The sequence below is a fragment of the Stylophora pistillata genome, chromosome 9 (assembly GCF_964205215.1).
Source record: "Stylophora pistillata chromosome 9, jaStyPist1.2, whole genome shotgun sequence".
In the NCBI taxonomy this organism is placed as follows: domain Eukaryota; kingdom Metazoa; phylum Cnidaria; class Anthozoa; order Scleractinia; family Pocilloporidae; genus Stylophora; species Stylophora pistillata.
Genome location: NC_142527.1, coordinates 30,305,359 through 30,326,784, shown reverse-complemented (window position 1 = coordinate 30,326,784; position 21,426 = coordinate 30,305,359). Strand labels below are relative to the sequence as shown.

The following is a 21,426-nucleotide window of genomic DNA, read 5'->3' as shown; positions in this document are numbered from 1 at the left end:
CACTTAAAATTCTTTTTAGACAATTGACGGAGATTAACGGTAAAAGGTTTGCTAATGGTTTCAAGTGCTTTTCAATGTCTGAAACTTGCATTTACATCATCGAGAGAAAAAGTTTTCCACAAGGTTATTGCGTTTATACTTATGTGGACACGTTTGCGATCCTTTTGAATTAATCGCTATGCAAACAATGATGTTTTGACTTTCGAAAATGTTATCGATTTTTTAGTTTAGATCCCTTGAGGGTGTTTTCATGCGATGGATGAATTGGAGTGGGAGGTATTTAACCGACTACAATGTCTTGGACATTAACGTTAAAGCGTGGGAGTTATTTTAAAATCGAAAGGTTGAAATTCTGTCGTTCGCAAAAACTTAGAAAAATATAATTTTACATCATTTAAAATGCGTCGAGTAGAACGCTTTCTGGAATCGTCATCTTTGAATGATAATTAGACTGCTTTACGACCGAATGATTTTCGATCGAAAAGAACCAACACGGAAGCCTTTTTTAGACATTATGCACAGAAGCTATCAGCGTAGAAATTATTCTGTCGATGCCACGCAACTACTTAACAACAAAGCTTTATACGCCAGTAATTAAAAATGACCCTTAATAACAGCCCTTCATCCCGTGGTAATTTATCCTTCATGAAGTTCTCTTTTTACAAAGTATTCGTGGCATAAGCAATTCATCATGAATTGTTCAAGAGGGCGTTTTTCGATGGCACGAAATCTTCCAAGTAAGACGCCATTTGGTCGGTTCATTTGAGTAATTCAATTAACAGGTTGTATTTAAGAGCCGACTTCCTCCTCTCCCCTCCCCGCCTCCCACCGAGGTTTTTATAACAGTTCTCTTCCCGGATTTTTGTGGTAGAGAGATTAACATTTGATTTCCTTATATTGCCAAACTTTGTGAACCTTTGAGCGCCAATATATTTTGTTAATAATCAAAACAGATACACTGCACAAAGCGCACGATTGCAAATGGGAGAGGAATTTTTTTCGTGACCCGAGGACGCAAGAGCTTTTAAGCAGATTTCTTTTTTTAGCAATTACTTGATAAATTGATGGACAAGGGTGTTATGAAATTTTCTTGCTATAGGCAAAACGGCGTGCGCTAGATCCATCGCTCATTTCCAGTGACATATTTGATTTAAAATGGTAATTGAACCGAGTGGAGTGCAATTTGGGCTGAAATCATACGCGTGATTTCAAAATCGAACGAGCGCGCAGCGAGAGTTCGATTTGTAATCACAAGTATGATTTCAGACCAAAATTGCACGACACGAGGTTCAATTACCACTTTATTACATCCATTTTGAAATCGCCCAAATGCAGGACTTGGTCAATTCAAATATTTTACTGATGAAGTACTGAGCCGGCTTTTAAATAAAAAGCGGAACCGGAAACGCTTTTACATCTTATTTTGTATCCAAAACAGAAAGACTTTGACGTCATGTGTCAAAAACTCAGTCAAGCGTAAAATGATGCGATTTAGAGCAAAAAATGGTGCGATTCATGAATAAATCGCACCAAGTAGAGCCAATCTACTGTGGCTGGTAAGGACAAATTACGTACGTTATTTACACAAAACACATGCAAACTTAATAATTTGCGGACAAACCTAACAAAAAGCCAGCAAACTTAATAAAATGCGTGCAAACTGTAGAAAACGCTAACAAACTTAATAAAGGACATGCAAACTTAACAAAGTGCGTACAAACTTAATAATGGACATGCAAACTTAACAAAATACGTACAAACTTAAAAATAGACATGCAAACTTAACAAAATGCGTCAGTACAAACTTTATGACAGGAACGCAAACTTTAAAAATAGAACGCAACTTTAAAGTGAAACACATACAAACCAAAAATGAAACGCATAAAAAGGTCAAATGAAAAACACAGACTTATTTGCGTACGTTCTAATTTAAGTTTGCGTGCGTGTTTGCTCTTAAGTTTGTAGGCGTTTCATTTCAAGTCGGTGTGTATTTTATTTTAAGTTTGTTCGTCTCATATTAAGTTTGTGCGCGTTTTATTAAGTTTGTGTGTCTCATTTTAAGTTTGTGTTTTTAATTTTAACTTTCTACGCTTTTCATTTTTAGTTTGAATGCGTTTCATTTTAACTTTGCGTGCTATTTTTAAAGTTTACTTGCCTGTCCTAAAATTTGTACACATTTTGTTAAGTTTGTACGTATTTTGTTAAGTTTGCATGTCCTTTATTAAGTTTGTACGCATTTTGTTAAGTTTGCATGTCCATTATTAAGTTTGTACGCATTTTGTTAAGTTTTCATGTCCTTTATTAAGTTTGTTAGCGCTTTTACAGTTTGCGTGTATTTTATTAAGTTTGCTGGCTTTCTGTTAAGTTTGTCCGCAAATTAATAAGTTTGCATGTGTTTTGTGTAAATAACGTACGTAATTTGTCCATACCGGCCACGGTACCAATCAGATTACAGGGACCACCAGTGATTTCAAAATGGGTGTAATAAAATGCTGTAACGCGGTTGTTAACCCAAAAAGCGAGCGACCACGAAATCGGAACTGGACCAAGATGTTATCCGTGTGGTGTATTGTGTTATTTCTTTTTTCCACGCTCCCACAAATCACGAACATCCTCTGCCATCCTACAACATAGCTCACAATTTGTATCTCCCTCATTCTATCATCTTACTCGTATTGTGACCGCAATCAGGCATCGATGTAAGATTCCAAATCTTTTTTCAATGTAGGTTGATTGCTCAAGCTGAAAAAAAAATTATCGCCTTGCATGTATCCGTGTCTGTTTTCAGATTCGATTAACATGGTCGACTAAGACTCAGTATAAATTCATTCTTTGGAGAATCACTGTAAAAGGATTTAGTGCTCTACAGAAGCCTTTGTATTTGGGGTAATTTTGTTGGTCCGCTGTGTCAGAAACTTTCCTTCTGGAAACTTTATAGCCGGTAACTTAACTTTTTATTTCTAGCACCGCAGGTAGATATTGATATTCTCTTGACTATACGTTTTGTTTGCAGGAACTAGCGTTTTTATGTTATACGTTACTGACAAGAGTTTTAGAATCTCTTGGATACTGAACATATAGATTATGTAACTGAAAAAAATGTTCTCGACATTTATTTGAAATTACATCGTGTAGTAACTTAGTTTTAAAGTTCTATGTGAGTTTATTTCAGGTGAGTTTTTTTTTTTTATAAATGCCTAATTAGCTAAGATATAGATTCTAACCGTAGAATTGTATTATTACGCACAACTTACCACCGCCATTGGCATTCTGTGACTTAAAGATTTCTTAATGATAAACTGAACAGTTTGTATTAAAATTTTCTCGCTAACTTTCAACAGTACCAACTAAAGAAAGTCGTGCTTTTAATTTTAGGTGTGGAGAGAGGGGGAGGGAGGGGAGTGATCACAGATAATTTGACTCGCTTCCCTGCTACAATGTTTACTAGCGAGTTACTCCATAAATTAATAAAGAGAGGCCCAGATTTTGGAGTAATTTGACGGAGAGAGTGTTTTTGACTTGATTTTCTGGCTAAAAAGTGAGAGTTTAAGCAATGTCGACCATAGCTCTGCGGTTCCCCCACCCCGTCCTCCCCTTCACCATTCTAACTCAGTCACTCCTCCCAGCTATCAGCCTTTGAGAAGTAAAAAAAACCTCCATAAAGTTATAAACAGGATGTTATAAAAGTTAATAGGCGCAACAAAACCGATTCTAAACTAACAGACCAACTGTTCCAACCAGACACAGGAAGTAAAGACTTGATTCGCATTCCAAATCGCCGGAGAGAAATATTTCATTCCATCAAATGTTGTTTACATGGCATAATTTGGCTACCAGATAAGTTTTTCTAGAGGTTTAAGGAAGCGTTAAGTTTTTAAATTATAGTTATGAGAGACCGCCCTCACTGCCCATGCGTAAAAAGAGTAATGACGCATTTTATGTCTGTAGCCATCATACTGGCTATCAAAACATCAAGCAGCCGATCGACATTTATACCAGAGTTCAGCAAGATATAGGTTACTCACAGATGAAACGGCACCTTGTGTAGGTGAAAGATGATACCCAAAGCAGCGAGAGGTAGAGAGAGAAACTTTTCATCTTGGTGAGCTTTTCAGAATCCTTTTACAAAAGTCGCTGGTGTTTCATTTTGTTATTTCATTGTTATTACCAATTTTCAAGGGCAAGATCTAGAAAAGGTGAGTAATATTTGACCTAAATTTTTGATCGCTAAACAAGTAGTATGGTTATTCCTCAGAAAGGGTTACAGAAACATAAAACATTGAATTATACGACACTGCGGAAGTTTTCTTGTTCCGCCTGCTCAGTAAACCACGTACGAAAATCTTCAGCCGCCTACAAGAATTCAATTTCTGTTATTTTTCATCCAGAAAAAAGGAAGATGGTTATGTCCTTATACTAAACTGTAAATCATAATATTTTTCACAGTGGAAATTATATTTCGTCTCAAATTTTCGAGGAAAAGCTAAACCATTGAGTCATCTCTAGTATTTTTCGAAGTAAACCGCATAATTTTGAACAACACTTATTCAAAATCATTGTATTTTTGAAAAGTGACCTTTTTTCTTAAAACTGATTGTCTTGTGCTGTTTTCATCAGTTTCTAAGACTGAACGAGAAAAGGAACTCAATCACAAGATTATAAAACATCACATATTGAAATAAAACGTTTAGTCAATTTTATCAGTCTCTTGTACTATATTCCCGGATTTACCCGACGGCAGATGCAATATTAGAAAGCATCTTCAGTTGATGATTTTTAGGCTTAAGACACGGAAAGAGAAACACCAAACATAGCGAACGCGTCTTGGAACGATTATTTGACCATGTCTTTCTGGGTGTTGACGGTGCTGTTGTAAATAAAGGAATAATTCAAATTTCCTTCACGGTGCTGAAATTGACCTGTTTTTTTATGTGGCACGTTTAATCAAATATATCATGATAAGTTGAAACTTTCATTTCTGTTTTCCAAGAAAATATTTAATTCTAGCGATTATAAAACCCCAACCGACTTGATTGAAATAAATCGGAACTCTAAGTGCATTCTGGATGCGCACTTTTATTGTTAATCTAATTAAGAATACGAATCATAAGCTGACATATTCACTCCTTGGTGTTGAACCGTGTTTGCATAATATTTGTAGAAATTTCTTGGTTCGCAACCTGTGTAACTACTTCGTAGAAAAACGAGACATTTCATTCATCAGAAGAGTAAACAAAACACTTTTTATTAACGAATAAAAGGTCGTTTATCATCGAACACTCTTTATATCAGTTGATTGATGTTCGTAAACTTAAACAGCCGTAATTTTTAATGAAACAACTTGACTGAATCGAGGCTCCTCTACTCTCTTCATCTCTCTGGTTTATCCGATCGATAATTTAAGACGAACAAAACAAGTGGTCATCCTAACCACAACACCTACGAGGTTTTTTTTTTACGAAAGTTTTATAGATTATCATGGCCGAAGTCAGAAGCAACGCGATTGCTAGTTTAGACTACCTACCTAATAGCTAATAAAGGTGAATGCCTTTTAAAGAATGGAAAATTTTTATTATCCTCGAGTGTTTCCGAGAAGCGAATATACTTAACTTGGACAAGTTCTTCCTGCTGCAATCCGTTCCTTTCTCAACTGAAGCTCGTAAATTGTTAGATGAATAACTCAGGAACTAAATCAGAGATAAATGATGGCATAAGAAATCGATAAAAGCTGCTTTTTAAACACAACTCTGATCGCTATAAACACAGCACCGATGGGTGATTGATAAATACTTCCATTGACCATCGCATTCATTTAGCTTAAATTTGGACCGAGTTCATTTCCCTCATACAATGAACTGCAAATGGACCACCGCATTAATCTACTTGTTATTCATCTAAAAACTAAAATAAATTTCTGAATTTAAGTCGCTTATTTTTGCCTGAGTAGTGGGTGCACGATATAATTTCATCTCTGGCGATTAGTTATCGACTTTGTCCGCGGTTATTGTTCAACCATCCACTTTCGATTTAGCGACTGCATTTTAATGATATTTAAGTCTCATAATGTTTCCTCAAGCGAATCGAAGCTTTTAAAAAAACTGCAACTCCCAAGCTAGATATTTTACCATGAAGAGTAGCTTGCAAGGATGCTTGAAAAACGTCTCTGTTGGAAGGCCTATTTGCTCTGTCACATAGTGTCATTAAAATACTGAAGACAATATTCATCGATGGGAAAGGTGAGGAAAAAGGATTTGGAGGCAGTAAGAGAATTAGCTCAGAATAGACTAGCATTAACCCGATGATAGCTTTCAATTGCTTGCTTCATAGAGACCCCGTGAGAGTAATTGTTATTATGAATAAAATACCGTATTTACGAAATATTGTCTTTGCCAAAATAGCGATATTTAGATAATAAAAAAGCCAGCCTTGTTCAAAGTCAAGTCTTTTTACCATCAATTTTTCAACACATTATTTTGGATTACTAGACTACAGCTGCAACTGTAAATAAACATGGTCTTTAATATTCAGATCCAATTAGACAACAGAACTTTCTGTCGTTTCCACATTCGAGAAATTTTAGTATCCAGAGCGCATTTATCGCAATTGAACAAAACATGGGCTACTTAAACTAAAAATAAATCCTTGCACGATTGCATTACAGCTCTTCGTGTTGGCGTGAATATCACTCCGGTTTTTTAATTGTGCTGGGTCGAAAACTTGTTTTTCGGAGGACAGCTGATATGGTAATTCACTAAAATTAATGAAGGAATATTTCCTAGGGCGCGACAAGTGTTCGTAAGTGACAAGAAACATCCTGAATATAGAGTAGCTGCTCTTAATTGGAATACATGGGGGACGAAAACAATAAAGCTCTTAGCAGAATTGTAGAGATAATGAAGTTTGTTGACAAAACTAACCCCAATCGGTTAAGCGCGATTCATAGTTAGATAGCTTCAACGAGGCCACGCGAATTGAATTGTCGTTTTCACCCGTAAAAAGATAAACCGCATCGCATAACAAGCCACACACTTGAATAACATATCAGATACAAGTGATTTGTGTCAACGTGTAAAACATCAAAATCAGACGGGAAAGGATCTTTATAATATTCGCAGTGACATGAGCTGATACGGTTCAGGTTTTTGTTTGTGAGACTCATGAAATCAAACGCAAGCAGTGCAGCTTAGAGTAGGAAGAGAGAGCACTCGCTCAACACTTGAACATAAACCAAGGTAACATTTTGGCTCACTCGGTATTTCTAATATCTTTACCCATTGTAAACCAGTTTCAATAACTTCAGTAAAATAACTTTTCATGTCTATTGCTGTCTCCCATTGCAACTAATTTAATGTTATCTCGTATACAAGATAAGACAAAAGAAATTGCATCAAGTCCAAGCTAAATATATTTAGGGAAGGATTTGGTGTGTTGATGACCCGCATTAAATATGTTTAAAAATGTTTGTGAGGAAAGAAAAGTAAAACAATGGTTTATGTTTTTAGCAGAGAAGGTTATTTGAGCTCAGGGAAGCCCTGTTTTTTTTTCAAAAGACTCGAATCATGGAATAATGGCCATCACCAATCCTACGCATGCTCAGTGGACTTTCCACAATAAAGAGTGCGACCTTCACCTTAAAAGCAGTTTTAAAAACAAACATAAAAGCTTTCTTGAACGTTTTCCGCGGGGAAATTGACCAATTTGTGATATTTTTTCGGATTACGTCAACTGTCTCCAATGGTAATTCGTATTTTCATCATATCAGTCTAAGGACAACGACATTTAGATTAGAGGGAAAGCTGTCAGTCCCTTAGGCAAGTTGATTGGCATGAACCAATAGCTCACCAGCGGTGTATCTGCAGTCCGAATTACAAATATTGTCATTAAAAACAATATACGCACCCATGATATCATTACTGACGCCACTCCGCCCATTATTCAAATACAGCTTATATTTTTTACAGGAAAATTACCTTCGATTCACAGCTATCAGATCCATACCCGCTTGTGCTAGTTGCTCATTTCTGAGATCAGCTTTCCGAGTCGCCCCACAGCTTGAATCACAAGAGCAAAATCTAACGCTTTTCGGAAGAACACTAAGGAGACCCATGGAATAAATCGTTCAAGCAAAGTAGGTGGAATGTAACGGTGCTATTTCATAATTAAGCTATTGCGATAGGACTTCTTTTGTAAAGAGGTCAAACATCAGACGCGATATGTTTTAAGAACGGAATATTTCTTGTCAATCATCATACATTATTTTCATCAACTTTCAACTGCGAAAGGATTTTCTTTGATAAAACTGTTGCTTATAGTTCATTTTTTGCATGAAAATAGACGTGAATACGAAAAAAAAAAGAACATTGGCAAAAACTGCTCTCCATAGAAAAATTGATATTGAAATCTCGATCTTCTACTGTCGGAAGGAAAGCCATCACTAAATGGCTCTTAACCTAACTTATCATCTGTCAAAAGGAATTGTTCGGGGAAGAGTCAATCGCTTAGACCAGTGAGAATGACTTTTAATGGATAATTTTTAGTTAGGATCTCCTGCAAAGTTTAGCGTTAGTTTAGACAAGCCTGTTTCCCAAATGAGCTCCTAATCAAGAAACACACGAATCCTGAGGCAAATTTTTGAAACGGAAATAAACGATAAAAGTGCTTTTAACTTACATCCCTTTAACTTACATACCTTATTTATGATACAATGCTATTGGTATTCTATCAGCAATGGACGTCGTCTGAAGTAAGACTTCTCAATGTCTTATTCAGATTGGCTGGGACGCATGAAGTACTCTTTTGTTAGTGACTTGAGCTGAGTGGAGATAACTGGTGCTAAACATGGTCGTTGAAATGAGGATTGAACTGATTTTGGCCCATATAAAGAACGGAAAAGTGCCGTAAACTTGATAAAAAAAAAGCCACGTTATGGCTACTAGGTGCCATGAAAGCCTTCATTTATAACAGGGCATAAAAATGCTCGAAGCCAAAACTAACAGTTTGTTCACGAGTACGTATTCTCAAATGACATGTCTCATTCAAACATTATAAAATTGTGTCTTCGGTCCGATTGATTACATTGGAGTAGTAATCGTCTATGGCCAAGGATGGCCATGTGATCGTATATTGATGTCAATCAGTATTTTCTTCCCGGTCCACGTTATGTACCTAGCTCCCATCCGACAAGGAGCCTTCTTAGCTTGCAGATTTCTGAGAGAAAACCTTTAAACGTTCTTTAAATGTTTCAATAGAAGACTACATCGTTTCTTGTTTCCTTTTAATTCCAAATACTCTGCTTTCATGGCTAAAAAGTAATCGGTGAAGTGTTTGCGAAGGAGGTCAGATTTAACTTTATTTGTCTGAATTTGTGAGTGAAACAGATCATTCGGATTCAAACAAAATTATCAAAATATCCTGACTATGAAGCAAATAAAATCCATCCGAAGTTATGATGTGGTCCACTTAAGCTTAGTCGAAAAAGAAAGAGAAAGTACTGGGTCAATTAAGGCTCGTTAGCAGGTGCTTAACAGCTCATTGATTCATAGCTATTCATAATGACTTCTCTTGGGAAATAATTGTGTTATTCTCGTATAATAATGCAATTACGCTCTGATTGTTTTCTTGTAGATTTTTCATCGTGCTGTTGGCCCTCCATTTTCATACTGGGCCACAGACGTTAAAGCAAAATTTCGTGTACAACAGGACAATGCGTGACGACAACATGACGAATCTTCTACATAATGAGTCGAGACAAAATCAAAACTATTCCTCAAGACACGAAGATTATGAAGAAGAAGACTGGGCACCTCGTTTCATCGCTAAATACGACCTCCCTGGTGTGTTTATGGCCTTCGTCATTGTCCTCGTTAATTCACTTGTCTTCATCCTTGTAACCAAGAAGCGCTCTCTCAGAACCCCAACAAACTTTTTCCTCATTGGATTGGCAGCGAGTGATCTCCTTAATGGGCTCATCACTTTGCCATTGAGTATTACGTGCAACATTTTTCAAGAGGCTGGCCCGTGCTTTGCTTCAATTTACATCTGGATGTTCACGTCATTTGTCACCCTGTCGCACATTTTAGCAGTGACTGCCGATCGCTTTATAGCGATCATGTGTTCTTTGCGCTATCCACTGATCATGACCAAGCAACGAAGTTACATAGCCCTGGCCTTTGTATGGCTCAGTTCACTGTTCGTCTCTCTGATGCAGTTATGGTGGCTCAGGCCAGATAGCTATGATCCCCAGGGTGAAGACCAACCAGAAGAGCAAAAGAAGGAGAAAGCCTTTTTCACTGCGTGTGTTGTGTTATATCTCGTCATTCCAGTTCTTTTCATGGCTGTCGCTTATTTGATGATTTTGCGTGAAGTGCGTCGACAAATTCGCCGAGAGTATCAAAACGTTCCTGCCACAGCAACCTCAACGGAGTCAGAACAGCGACAATGGAGGCGGCGAGATGGCAAAGCCACTTTTATCTTTCTTGTGATGTTTTTCACCCATGTTGCATGTTGGTTGCCTTTCTTCCTCATAAAATTTCAAGAAATTTTCAACTCTTTCTTTCTACCCGTGTGGACTCAGTACTTGTTCGGATATCTGCGGTTTGCATCGTCAATCCTTAACCCTTGTTTGTACATCTTCGGCAAGCACGACTTCCGGAAAGCATGGGAAATGCCATGCACATTAAGCCGACAGAGAAATCGGGAAAAGTCGGAATTGGTCTCGATGATGATGAACAGTCAGGTGTAAGCATCTGGAAAACCTGATTGGAGTAATCAATATTCCTAATGGCTGCTATTCATTTTCTTATCGCTCGGTTTAGAGGGCAGGTGATTCTTCAAGAAAACGCCCTGACTCTGATAGGTTTGTTTAATCATATGATATCACCTTTTGTTGGACAAATCATCATATCCCAAAATAAATACAAATACCATTAAGAATTACATAGCTAAATACCGTAAATTCTCCAATAGGCCCGCCCCTCTAATAAGCTACCCCCTCTAATAGACCCCCTCTTTAGAGGTAGAATTTTATTAAGCCCCTTTATTAAGCCCCCCCCACCCCTCCCCCTCAAAAAAAAAATTAAAAATAACGCTCCATGTCAGTAAGTACGATAAATTTATTGGAATACTGTTATTTTAGTTTGACATTTAAAATTGATTATGATGATTAATTGATTGATTGGTGTTATCATGATGGCATCAATAGAATACGGTATCCGGAAATTACAAAGCGATGCCAAAAATATAACATGGCTAAACAAGGTCCATTGAGAGAGTTAGATCATAAAATTGAGTTCTTTGTGGAGTTCTAAATTACTAAGCCCTCCCCCCGCTTTTAGGCCTGCCCTTCTAATAAGCCACCCCCCCAAGGTATTTGAAAGCCCCGGGGGGGTTATTAGAGGATTTACGGTACACTGCACACCAGTATGACGTAAGGCTAGCTTACCTTCCTGCCGTATATTCCGCACTAATCCAAAGAAGAGGTTCGTTTATTTTAAATAAAAGGTAATTGTGATCTTGCAGTTGGTGTGGAAATTATCACATGCTCATTGTCAATAAGGGTTTAATTAGAGAACTGAAAACTACATCCTTTGCAATCGATTATCATGGACAAACTATCAATATGTTGTATCCAGTACTTATTGTATCTATATTAGAAAGATATATTTGTAAGCCACATGAATTAGATGAGGCCGAGTTTTTTTTTAAGAGGCCAAAGATGTTAGAATATCGCATCAAAAGTAAATCCCCGGATGTAATAAAAACTTGTTTGAAAGGAGATCGAGTGTCAGAAAGTCATTAAGATTGCGCGAGTCCTTTGGCTGATTTACTGTTTAGAAAGAGGCTGCACTAGGAAAAATAATTTGTTTCACACTTGTGATGGATGACTTAGTTTCAAGACAGTACAGCCATCAGCCTCACAGTAAATCAGTTGCGATTGCTCCATATGGAGACTCACCAATCAGATCTAGCTTTATGTTGCTGGGTTCGATATTTGCACGCCACACCACAAATTGGAAGAGTACTGAAAGGTTTGAAAATTTTTTTCCAGGAAATATTGCCAAAATAAATCACAAATTACTTAAGACTTGATAAAAAGTAATGTATAGTCTTCAGCAAGGAGAGTTGGCGGCTTTTTGATCTAAGGGTAAAAGAGTTAAGTAACGTGATGTGCCCCATTCCCTATAGAAACAACATTCATTAGGGGCTGGGGCCGAATTTGAACTGCAAATATAAATAATTTGGAGAAAGAAATTAAATGTACACTAACAAAGATGTAAATCATGAACTCTGTCACTATATAGGGTAACTAAGTCTAAGCTTTATATTGGCAAAGATTCCTGAGCAGTTCCTTCTGTTTGACCAGCAACAACATCACATCTCCATCCCAGACCCCTCTCCTTTGAGACACCTCTTGAAATGTCCTGAACATCTTCTGGGTTTCTTTTTTCCTTTTCCTTTCATTCTCTCTTTTTCCTCACATGTCTTCGCTACACATTCATATGACACTTTTCCACATCCTCTCTAAACAAGAAGGCAAAAGACACGCGAAAAAGGGTGGTCTCTGAGGTTTTCCCAGCATAGCATACTCATCTCTACATTTGATTTGCATTTCTTCGCAGCTCTCTTGGAACACTTCATCGTAGCCTTTTTACAGCTTCTCAGGCATTTTCTCAGCGTCCTCCCACATTTCTGTCGATGTAAGCACGAAAAAACACAAACGCATTTCAAGACAATATCCTTATTCTTTTAGAACATCGGTCTTTTTGTCATCATCATTGTTATCATTTTGTTGTCACCGCTCCTCTGAAGTTTTTCTATATAGCGAAACATCATAATTAATATTAAGTGTTATCTATTTCAATTTTTATGCTGTAAGAGTTACGTTGTAATGTTCTTCCCACTGGGCGAATATTTCGTTGTCATCTCTGGTCGAGATAACAAGTCAAACACCTTCATATTAATTTAATAGCATAAAAAATATACGGTTTACTGCATCTGAATGTCACAAAGAGCCAAACTTTGACGGAGACTATCTGTCACATCATTCTATGCATATGATATTGAAAAATAAAACGAAAGGAAATCACACCGATGTTTTTAGCATCAGCCGGGCGTTTCAAACTAAACGAATCGTCTGAAAACTCATACATCTAAAGGAGGCATGGACCGAGATACTTTTTAAATGGTTCTTGTTATGGAAAAAATTTTTACGAATTCTTGAAAAGTACAGCGTTAGCATCACTCCTTGCAGAGCCATTGCAGGATGAGAGAAGGGGAGTATTGATCCATACTGCACTTAATAAATGAAACAATTCTCCGATGCGGGGCTAGGCTTCAAGCTCTTACTTCAAACCTCAAAAATACTTGACCTTTTTTTTCGTGCCAACTTTCATCGGATCATCAACGTTTTCATCGATGGTGTCATTTTCACCGTCATCATTTTCGTCGTCGTCATCACCGTCATCATCCTCGTCTTCCTCATATATGTCGTCTCAGTCTCCTACATCCATTTTGTCATCTCCATCGCTTAGGATGTCATCGAGCTCTTCGTCTCTCTCCTTGATAATTGCAGCAAAGCCGTTGAAATCCTCACCAAACAATTCAGTGTGAACCCATGTTGCCAAGAACAAAAACAAACCAGCGAAGATCAGCCTCATTATTCCAGCTTTTTATTGTTTTCTTTTAGAAAAATGCTTTGCGGTTGACTTTCCCTTCAGTGGATTGGATGCGAGCTGGTACTGGAGCTGTGTAGCGTGAGATTTAAGAATTTTGGCCCTTTTTGTGCGAGCGGCTTCTGAGAAAAGGGTTCCAAATATAGATTAGAAAAGTAAATATAGCGAAAGTCAAATTTTCAGATCCAAGGGATTATTATATCAGCTTGTCGTCACGGTTTGCACACCTAATGCCACAAACTTCTTGAAAAGAAGATCCGGGTGGAAATCCGGTGTTGATGCTATGTTCCCTACAAGACGTCGATATTTCGGCAACCAGACTCTGGTTACTACGATATTTCCACCTTTTCAGAATCCAACAACTTCAGTTTACAGATTCCAACCATTAATTGATTTTATCGTGAAACATATCATAAGAATATTTCGCTGGCTTCTCGTCTCGTAGGAAGCACTAGAAATTTAGAGGAAATTCCTCATCTTAACTTAAGAGGGAAGCGTGGTTCTGCTTTACATAACAGTTGATTCAAGCGGTTAAGACAAAAAAACAGTTGGTTGTGGGCGAGATCACACTGAAAACCGATGAAGTTTTAAGACACCTCTCAAAGTGTAGAATCAAGTGATCTACCGAGCTGAAACTTTCCTTACAGCAAACTCAGAAGTTTATGAAGATATCTTACAATCAAATGGGGGAGTATAACTTATCCATTTCTTGTCCTTAAGGTCCAGAGAAGCGCCAAGTGTGTTGATATACCTTGTTTGTCGGGTTAAAAAATCATTTAAACAGAAGCTTTATCTTAGAGAGGATTCTGACCATTTTTTTATCTCATGTTATTTTTGAATACGAATGTGGTCAGGAATCTTCGATCAAAAGTTGGCGCCGGGCAATTGTCACTGTGCATAGCCTAGAAGCAAATTACTGTAATAATGAGTTGCAATAAATTATAATTTTTTGTGATCGGTCGTCCAGCCAAATTAGCAGCCACCATACAACCCTTTCAACGGCGTTTTTAAGAATCAAACTTTGGTTCGTTCCCTGCATCGTTAGTGTTCAAAGCTTTTTCATTTAGCAATGCACAGTGTCCTGTAAGCTCTCAGTCAGACAGCTAAGTCACTGGCCATTACCAGCACATTTCTTTTAGCGCCGTTGATACTGAGTTATTCACCGCTGGATAACTTTTCGATTCCTTTTCTCGGTGCCCAATGGCTCTTTACTCAACAATGCACTTCTCTGTCAAGCAGGGCTGCGTTCACGCGGCCTGCAAAGAGACTTTCAAAGAGTTGTACATCTATTGTTTCTCAATAATTTGGATATATCAACAAAGTTGAAATGGTAAATTGGCCACCGTAATGATTACAAAAGCTAGTTTCTCAGTTGTACTGCCACAGGCATATTCCTGAGAACAGAACAGATGTTAAGAAAAAATGTCAATCTTTTGTAATAGCCCTTTTACTGGGTCAGCCTCAGTTGAAAATGGTTTGACCGAACAGCCAAGTTCAAAAAGTAGCTGATAAATTATCATTTCGCCCTCAAAAATAACCATTATCTTTGAATTCTGGGAAAGTACTGAAATAGACTTTTAGTCCTGATATCCTGGTGCCCGTTCGTGTTATTTTATGAGGTTCTGTGGTTATAGTATTTGTGTCGAACATTTGAACATTTGCTAGGTAAGTAAAAGGCTGCGACATTTACTTAGCGATACATGTTAAGCTTTGTACGGTACATACAATTTTCAGAGTTGGAATCAACAGACGAGAAGTGTGTCGTAAGCTGAAATGTCTTTTATGTTTAGGCCTCAAACGCTGCACGATATTCTGGATACTCACTGGCTTGAGCAATTAAATGGATTATGGATTACCTACAGAGCACGAATCGTCGCCCTTTGTGAACTTTAAATGGTAAGTTATTTCAACGTTGACTTAGATTTACATCGATTTCTTCTGAAATCTTAATTCGATAGTTTTGCGTCGCTATTTGGATAATGAACAAAATACTATTCTGAGCCTCGCAAGAAACCGTGACGTCGGGCACGAGTACGAGGCCACGCCTACCAGAGCATGCGCAGGTGGGGCTTGTTTCTTGAAAAGTTCTGGTAACTTTACAGACCTGAAATGATCTTTACCTAAGGAATAAAGAAGCGGGTCTAAGTTCAAAATCAGTCCATATTTTTTGTCTTACTTAACACCTCGACCGTAAGTTTGAGCACAGCAAACAAAAAACAGCATTCCAAAAAAACAGATCCTACGTGCTACACATAGCAGAGTGGACCATGAATAATTTCAAGTTAATGCTTGAGGTGCATTTAATCGAGAATCGTGAATTACCGGCCTGCCCTTTTATTACAGGAACTGCTCTGCATGACTCGAGAACAGTTCAGAAGGCAGAACAACAATAGCAGCCATAGAAAGATAAAACCATACTATCACCCAAAATGGCGATGTACTAAGATAAATCTAAAATCAGAAAGTTAAGAAAAGTTAATGCAAACATAAATTGATATTGGCCATACAACTATCGATGTGACTTTAATGATTGGGTGGAAACCATACGATCTAGGCAAACGAACTTCCCTCTCGGTCTATATTTAATCAAAACTAACCCAGTGTTAGAAAACATGACATGCTTAAGATTGACAAGTTTGTCAAACACCTGTTCATTCTCAGAGGTAGGTGACATGGCTGAGAAACATAATACTCCCTGTTAATCCCCCGCACCACGGTTGTAAGTGTCTTCGTTGCTTTTGAATGACAAGTGTTTTTACACCACGGTATATTGTCAATTGAACAATCTCTCACGATGGCCTCCGCAATCTGTTCAAAGATTTTCCACCATGCTCGTGTTCAGAAATAAAGCGACATATGGAGGTGTTTAGATTCAGTTTGAAGACTAGGCATCTGTTCAAATGGCTTTTTTATTCCAAGAAATGAGCTACATAAACATAACCAAATTCATTCAAACACCTCTACTCATTTCAATGCGTCGTTGTTCTTTTTACAGATTATACGTCTGAATTCTTTGTTGTCGATTGGTGTAAGCCGATGCAGTCAGTTTAATTTTATAAGTTGTAACCTGTACGCGTTTAAAATTTATCCTATTTAATTTAATTGTGAGTGCTCTGCGAGGTCGTCAGTATGTTTCATTTTAAAACTTCCTCGAACCTCCACAAATCTCGACTTTAATCAACACTTCAAGTATCTGACCTCCTCTTCACTTTGCATGATAGGCTTTCCTCTGAATTATTTTAAGATATCTATACAGGAGAGAATCCAGCAAGATCTTCCTCTCGCTTATATCATAATTAGGATTATAAATGGATTGAAATATTTAAAATCGCTGTTAGGGTCTTATACTTCATGCTCTATGATTCTCAAGGAAGTTTTCAAATACTTCACGCTCTTTAGGACATTGCTAGACCCGTTTTCCACGCAACACTTCAGTTGAAAATCGGCGGGATAAGGTGTACAAACATAAGCAACAAGCTGAAAAAGTTGTCTTTTGGTTTTAAAATTTTGTTTTTGTCGTATTTGGTTAACGTATTTGTTTTTTTGATACATTTATTTTAGAAAAATCAATAATCATACGGATAAAATGGGCTGGGATCCTCGATTTTACATCATACACTGGTTTGCGTCCAATCTATTCAAAAGAGAAGTCGAAGGGATTTTTTTCTCAAATAATCAAAATTCGTAATCATGAAGTTGCTCTTCGCTTTTCTGTTTTCGTTACTTGCAACATTGGCTTATGCTAAGTCTTTTGGTGAAGATCTCGACGACCTTGCTGCAATGATTAGCGAGGATGAAACTGAAGAACTCTATGACGAAGGTGATGAGGAAGACGAACAAGAAGACGAAGGCAACGAAGAAGAAGAAGAAGAAGAAGAAGAAGAAGATGAAGGAAAAGAAGAAGAAGATGAAGGAAAAGAAGAAGAAGATGAAGGAAAAGAAGAAGAAGATGAAGGAAAAGAAGAAGAAGATGAAGGAAAAGAAGAAGAAGATGAAGGAAAAGAAGAAGAAGAAGACGATGACGATGACAAGGACAAAAAGGATGAGGAAGATAATAACTCAATGGATGTTGACGATTCTTCCCGAGATGAACTCTCAGATGAATAGACTGGTGGGATCTCCTTTCTTTTTATCTTCAACATGATATGTATTTGACCATGTGACATTTTTAAGTTAAAAGATTTGGTATGTAGTCCCAGACACGATATATTATGTGTTTGTATGCCACACTGAAAAAGGTATTAAATTAACGAAGAATCTGTTTGACTTGTTTTTCTTTGATCGGTGAGAACTGGGAAATGATTTCTCAGTTGTTACATCACAGCTTCATAGTTTTTCGTTCGTCACCCTTACACGCAGCCTGTTGTTGAATGTATATCACGGTAAGCATACAAGTTTTAGTTTTAATCAAATCCGTATGACCTTCCCTGTACTCGGGTCCCATCCACTTTGTCACAAACGCTTTTCCATTTCATTTCCGATTCAAGTTGTATCTGGCAATGGGGACTCAAGGCAAGTCCAAGGGCACATAGAACGGGTCCTGGAACTAGAAATTAATTTGGAACGGTCTAAATATGATGCTGAGAAAAATAAATGTGAAAAATTGCCTTGAATTATGACGGAAGACTCGGCACGGACTCTAAACTAGCAAGTCTAAATCAGAGGAACAGATAAGAAATACTTATTAGTATTGGTATCATGCGAAGTGGCTCACTTCGAACATTAACTCTGTAGAACTTGTCTCCATGGTTTATTCGGTGTCAGACGCAACTTGAAACAAATAGGATTTAAACGGTCATGAGAAAATGAAAATGATACGAGTTTGGGGATAGTCGTGGATCTGGTTTGAACCTATAAAGTATCAGTATCATTTTCATGTACGTTCAGCGGCTGCTGTGTAACGTTGTGGAGTCAGGAAGTCAAACGTCTTGCAACGCTCAGTGAATCAATTTAACAAACTATCGCTGGCCTCGAGGAGACTCTTTGGTTAACTTTTTTGCTTTCGAAAGTCAAATTTTATGATGAATGCTTTCTATGCGGGATTGAGCAATTTTACTCACAGGTTATTGTTTCGAGAAGATTAAAGATAAACGGAAACAAACTGAGAGGAAGAGGAATTAAAAAAAACCCAGGTTGAAATGTCATCCGGAACGATTCTGGAACTAATTTCGAAAAACACCATTTTTACGAGGAAACGCTTCTTGTACTTTACCCTGCGAGCAGAGCCTTTTCTTCTTTTCTTCTTCTTTTCTTCTTCTTTTCTTCTTCTTTTCTTCTTTTTAACCCTCCAAGGGAAAAGGCTCTGCCGTCATCCTGTTGTTGCCTTGAAATACCGAAAGCCTAAAAAATCCGGGCTACTCAAGCCGGTTTTGCCTCCAGATTTCAACCTTAAAATTGTAACTAAACACGTATGTTGTTTGGAGAAATAGAGACCTTTACCTTTAAACCGATTTTGGTGCGCACGCCTTTGTTTTTCATGTACACAGATGACCAAATCTGCGCCCACAACAGTTCAAGGGGGCCTGGAAAAGGATCAGTTTCTGGGCAACCGCTGCGCATATTCAAACGAGCAACAACAGGATGTCGGCAGAGCCTTTTTCCCTTTTCGATTCGAGGACGAGTTAAAAAGGCTCTGTTTGCAGGGTACTTGTACTTCTCCACTTGAATGCTGTCCGAAACACTGTAAATGTTAAGGGCCGATTATCAGAACAAAGTTTTAGTCGTTGTCTAACAAAACCCGGCGCTTCCTAAAGAATCCTCAGTCTAGCTTAAGCCTTTATCTGAACATCTATATTTTTGTGAACAGTGTCAAAAGGGCTGAAAGCTAACTGTGGCAAGACATTTCATTAAATAAATCAATTATCTAAAAGAGAGAGAGTCTGAGGCTCCCTGGTTACATATTTCGTAGAACTGTGGTTGGGTTAGACCTCGTGTAAATAATCGGCCTAAAGTGTTAAATTGAAGGGAACATGATCTTTTAATATTTTTTTTTTTTATTATTTTTTTTCGTCTTGATCTTTTCCAAGAACCCAGCGATAAAACCGGACGGGCAGCATCAGAAGTTGAACGAGCCAGTCAAACAAAGGAGCGCAACAGGGAGAACAACATTTGGCTGAAAAACAAAGAGAGATTCTTATGAAAATGGAAAATAAACTGAGTCGCTCAAAAGCATTTTCGAGTGTTACTTGTTGGGTAATTTCAATTCTAGGAGCTGGCGGATGATACTGTTCAAATGAAAAAACAAGCCAGTCGCCTAAGTTTAGAGCGAAAAAGTGATATCATGATTGTAAAGGCCTTGGTTTTCTATCATTTGAAAACAGCTCTTATTATTTCTTTTCATTGTCGTAATCAACGTTGAAGTTCGCAGCGAAAACCTAGCGACGTATTTTTCGTCCAACAATGAAGGCCTCTTACAAGACGATTGTATTGTCTTTTTACATAAGATCGGGTTATTTAACGTACGCTTAAGATCCTTTGGCCGTCCAAAAATTCATATCAATAATTTCCCAAAAAAGTCTCATAATTTCATCATCGGTCTTTTGAAACTTAAATAAATGTGTAAAAAAAAAACAAAAAAACAAAAAAAAAAAACCCAGGCGGTGTCGTTTGTTTTTGTTAGGGTCGGCATTAAGAACCTGAAATAGGGCTTAAAAGCGCATAAACAAACTAAGATTTACCAAAAGGATCGGTTCAAATTTTCAACAAACCTGGTAACAGAATAATCCAGACAAGACAAGCTATGAAGGTGATAATAAACACGAACGGGAATAAGATGAATCCAAAGCAACCGCGAAAACAGGCTAGACACTTATCACCGCAGCCTTTCTTCTCAGGTTTACACTTGTCAATAGAATCATCTTCTTCGCCCGACTGCAAGTCTTTAGATCCTCCCACAAGTTGTGCAGATTCTCCGTCTTTGTCTTTTCCTCCAGTTCCCATTTTAGTCTCATTCACAGCACGAAATTCAACATTCAGCTTTCAAAACCGACTCAGGGCACAAAACAAAGCGACTGTGTCAGAGACAGATGTTAGCACGCACATGTTGATTTCCTTCTGAATAATTCCCCAGAAAGAAATTATTCATATCTGATAATGGACGTGAGATATTGACGGTGATATTTGCATTAATGAGAATACCTCATTGGATAAGTTCTTGTCAAATTTGTGAGTGTTTTTTTTTTTTTTTCACTTAATGGCTGCAATTGCCATTTCCTGAGCTATTTTTCCATTGTCCATTTACAAATTCAACCTTACTATTTTTTTTATCATGGTATCATCAAACTGCGTTGCCACGCTAGCTAATTTTTTTTAAGTTTTCAGAGGTATTTTGGTAAAACCGAGGCCATTAAAACAGATATAATTTTATCGAGATATTTATCTGGTCTGCAAACCGGAAGAATCGCATTCAGTTAAACTGAAAGTTAAAGCACAGAATCAATAATCGCGGGTTTGATTAATACTTAACATGAGAATATAAACGAGACGATCTTTACATGCAAAGTTTAGCAGGTGTAGTTAGCGCTAATAAGGAAACGTCACATTAACTTTAATCAATGTCCTGCGACTCATATAACACGACAAACTGTTTGCTTGGAGCATGTCAAAGGGATGTACCTCTCTTCCATCTCGTTGAGCTCCTGACATGATAGAGGGAGGAAAGTGACTACGGTTTCGTACAAAATGGCAACCCTCTCTGAAATATTTTACTTACTTCTTCGAATAATCCTCATAACACAGCAAAACACAACTTATCGGA

At 37.6% G+C, this 21,426-nt stretch overlaps 3 protein-coding genes and 1 pseudogene across 7 annotated transcripts; 2 read left to right on the top strand and 2 right to left on the bottom strand.

Annotated features, from left to right (window-relative positions):
* The first annotated feature begins 3,857 nt into the window (after positions 1-3,857).
* Positions 3,858-11,775, top strand: LOC111332861 (beta-1 adrenergic receptor). Of its 5 annotated transcripts, none has more exons than XM_088733846.1 (3): positions 3,860-4,102; positions 7,962-8,128; positions 9,625-11,775. In XM_088733846.1, the coding sequence occupies exon 3, from the start codon at positions 9,704-9,706 to the stop codon at positions 10,739-10,741; it is 1,038 nt and encodes a 345-aa protein (XP_088589972.1). In that variant the 5' UTR covers positions 3,860-4,102; positions 7,962-8,128; positions 9,625-9,703; the 3' UTR covers positions 10,742-11,775. The 5 variants fall into 5 exon arrangements, with proteins under 5 accessions (XP_088589974.1, XP_088589972.1, XP_022794061.1 ...); XM_022938326.2 differs by having other exon boundaries at positions 3,860-4,196; XM_022938327.2 differs by lacking the exon at positions 3,860-4,102 and adding an exon at positions 4,218-6,236.
* LOC148724238 (uncharacterized) lies at positions 11,769-14,841 on the bottom strand (annotated as a pseudogene).
* Positions 14,842-17,266: 2,425 nt separating this feature from the next.
* Positions 17,267-17,931, top strand: LOC111332860 (uncharacterized). Its single transcript, XM_088733853.1, has one exon. The coding sequence runs from the start codon at positions 17,361-17,363 to the stop codon at positions 17,775-17,777; it is 417 nt and encodes a 138-aa protein (XP_088589979.1). The 5' UTR covers positions 17,267-17,360; the 3' UTR covers positions 17,778-17,931.
* Positions 17,932-19,651: 1,720 nt separating this feature from the next.
* Positions 19,652-20,733, bottom strand: LOC111332857 (uncharacterized). The gene is made up of 2 exons (XM_022938321.2): positions 20,378-20,733; positions 19,652-19,782 (listed from the first exon to the last, which is right to left on the bottom strand). The coding sequence occupies exons 1-2, from the start codon at positions 20,607-20,609 to the stop codon at positions 19,667-19,669; spliced, it is 348 nt and encodes a 115-aa protein (XP_022794056.2). The 5' UTR covers positions 20,610-20,733; the 3' UTR covers positions 19,652-19,666.
* Positions 20,734-21,426: the final 693 nt, after the last annotated feature.

Coding starts and splice junctions, on each gene's coding strand:
- LOC111332861 (XM_088733848.1), top strand. CDS start 9,704: ATGCGTGACGACAACATGACGAATCTTCTACATAATGAGTCGAGACAA.
- LOC111332860 (XM_088733853.1), top strand. CDS start 17,361: ATGAAGTTGCTCTTCGCTTTTCTGTTTTCGTTACTTGCAACATTGGCT.
- LOC111332857 (XM_022938321.2), bottom strand. CDS start 20,609: ATGGGAACTGGAGGAAAAGACAAAGACGGAGAATCTGCACAACTTGTG. Junction 19,783..20,377: donor CTGGATTATTCTGTTACCAG/GTTTGTTGAAAA, acceptor TTTGTTTTTCAG/CCAAATGTTGTTCTCCCTGT.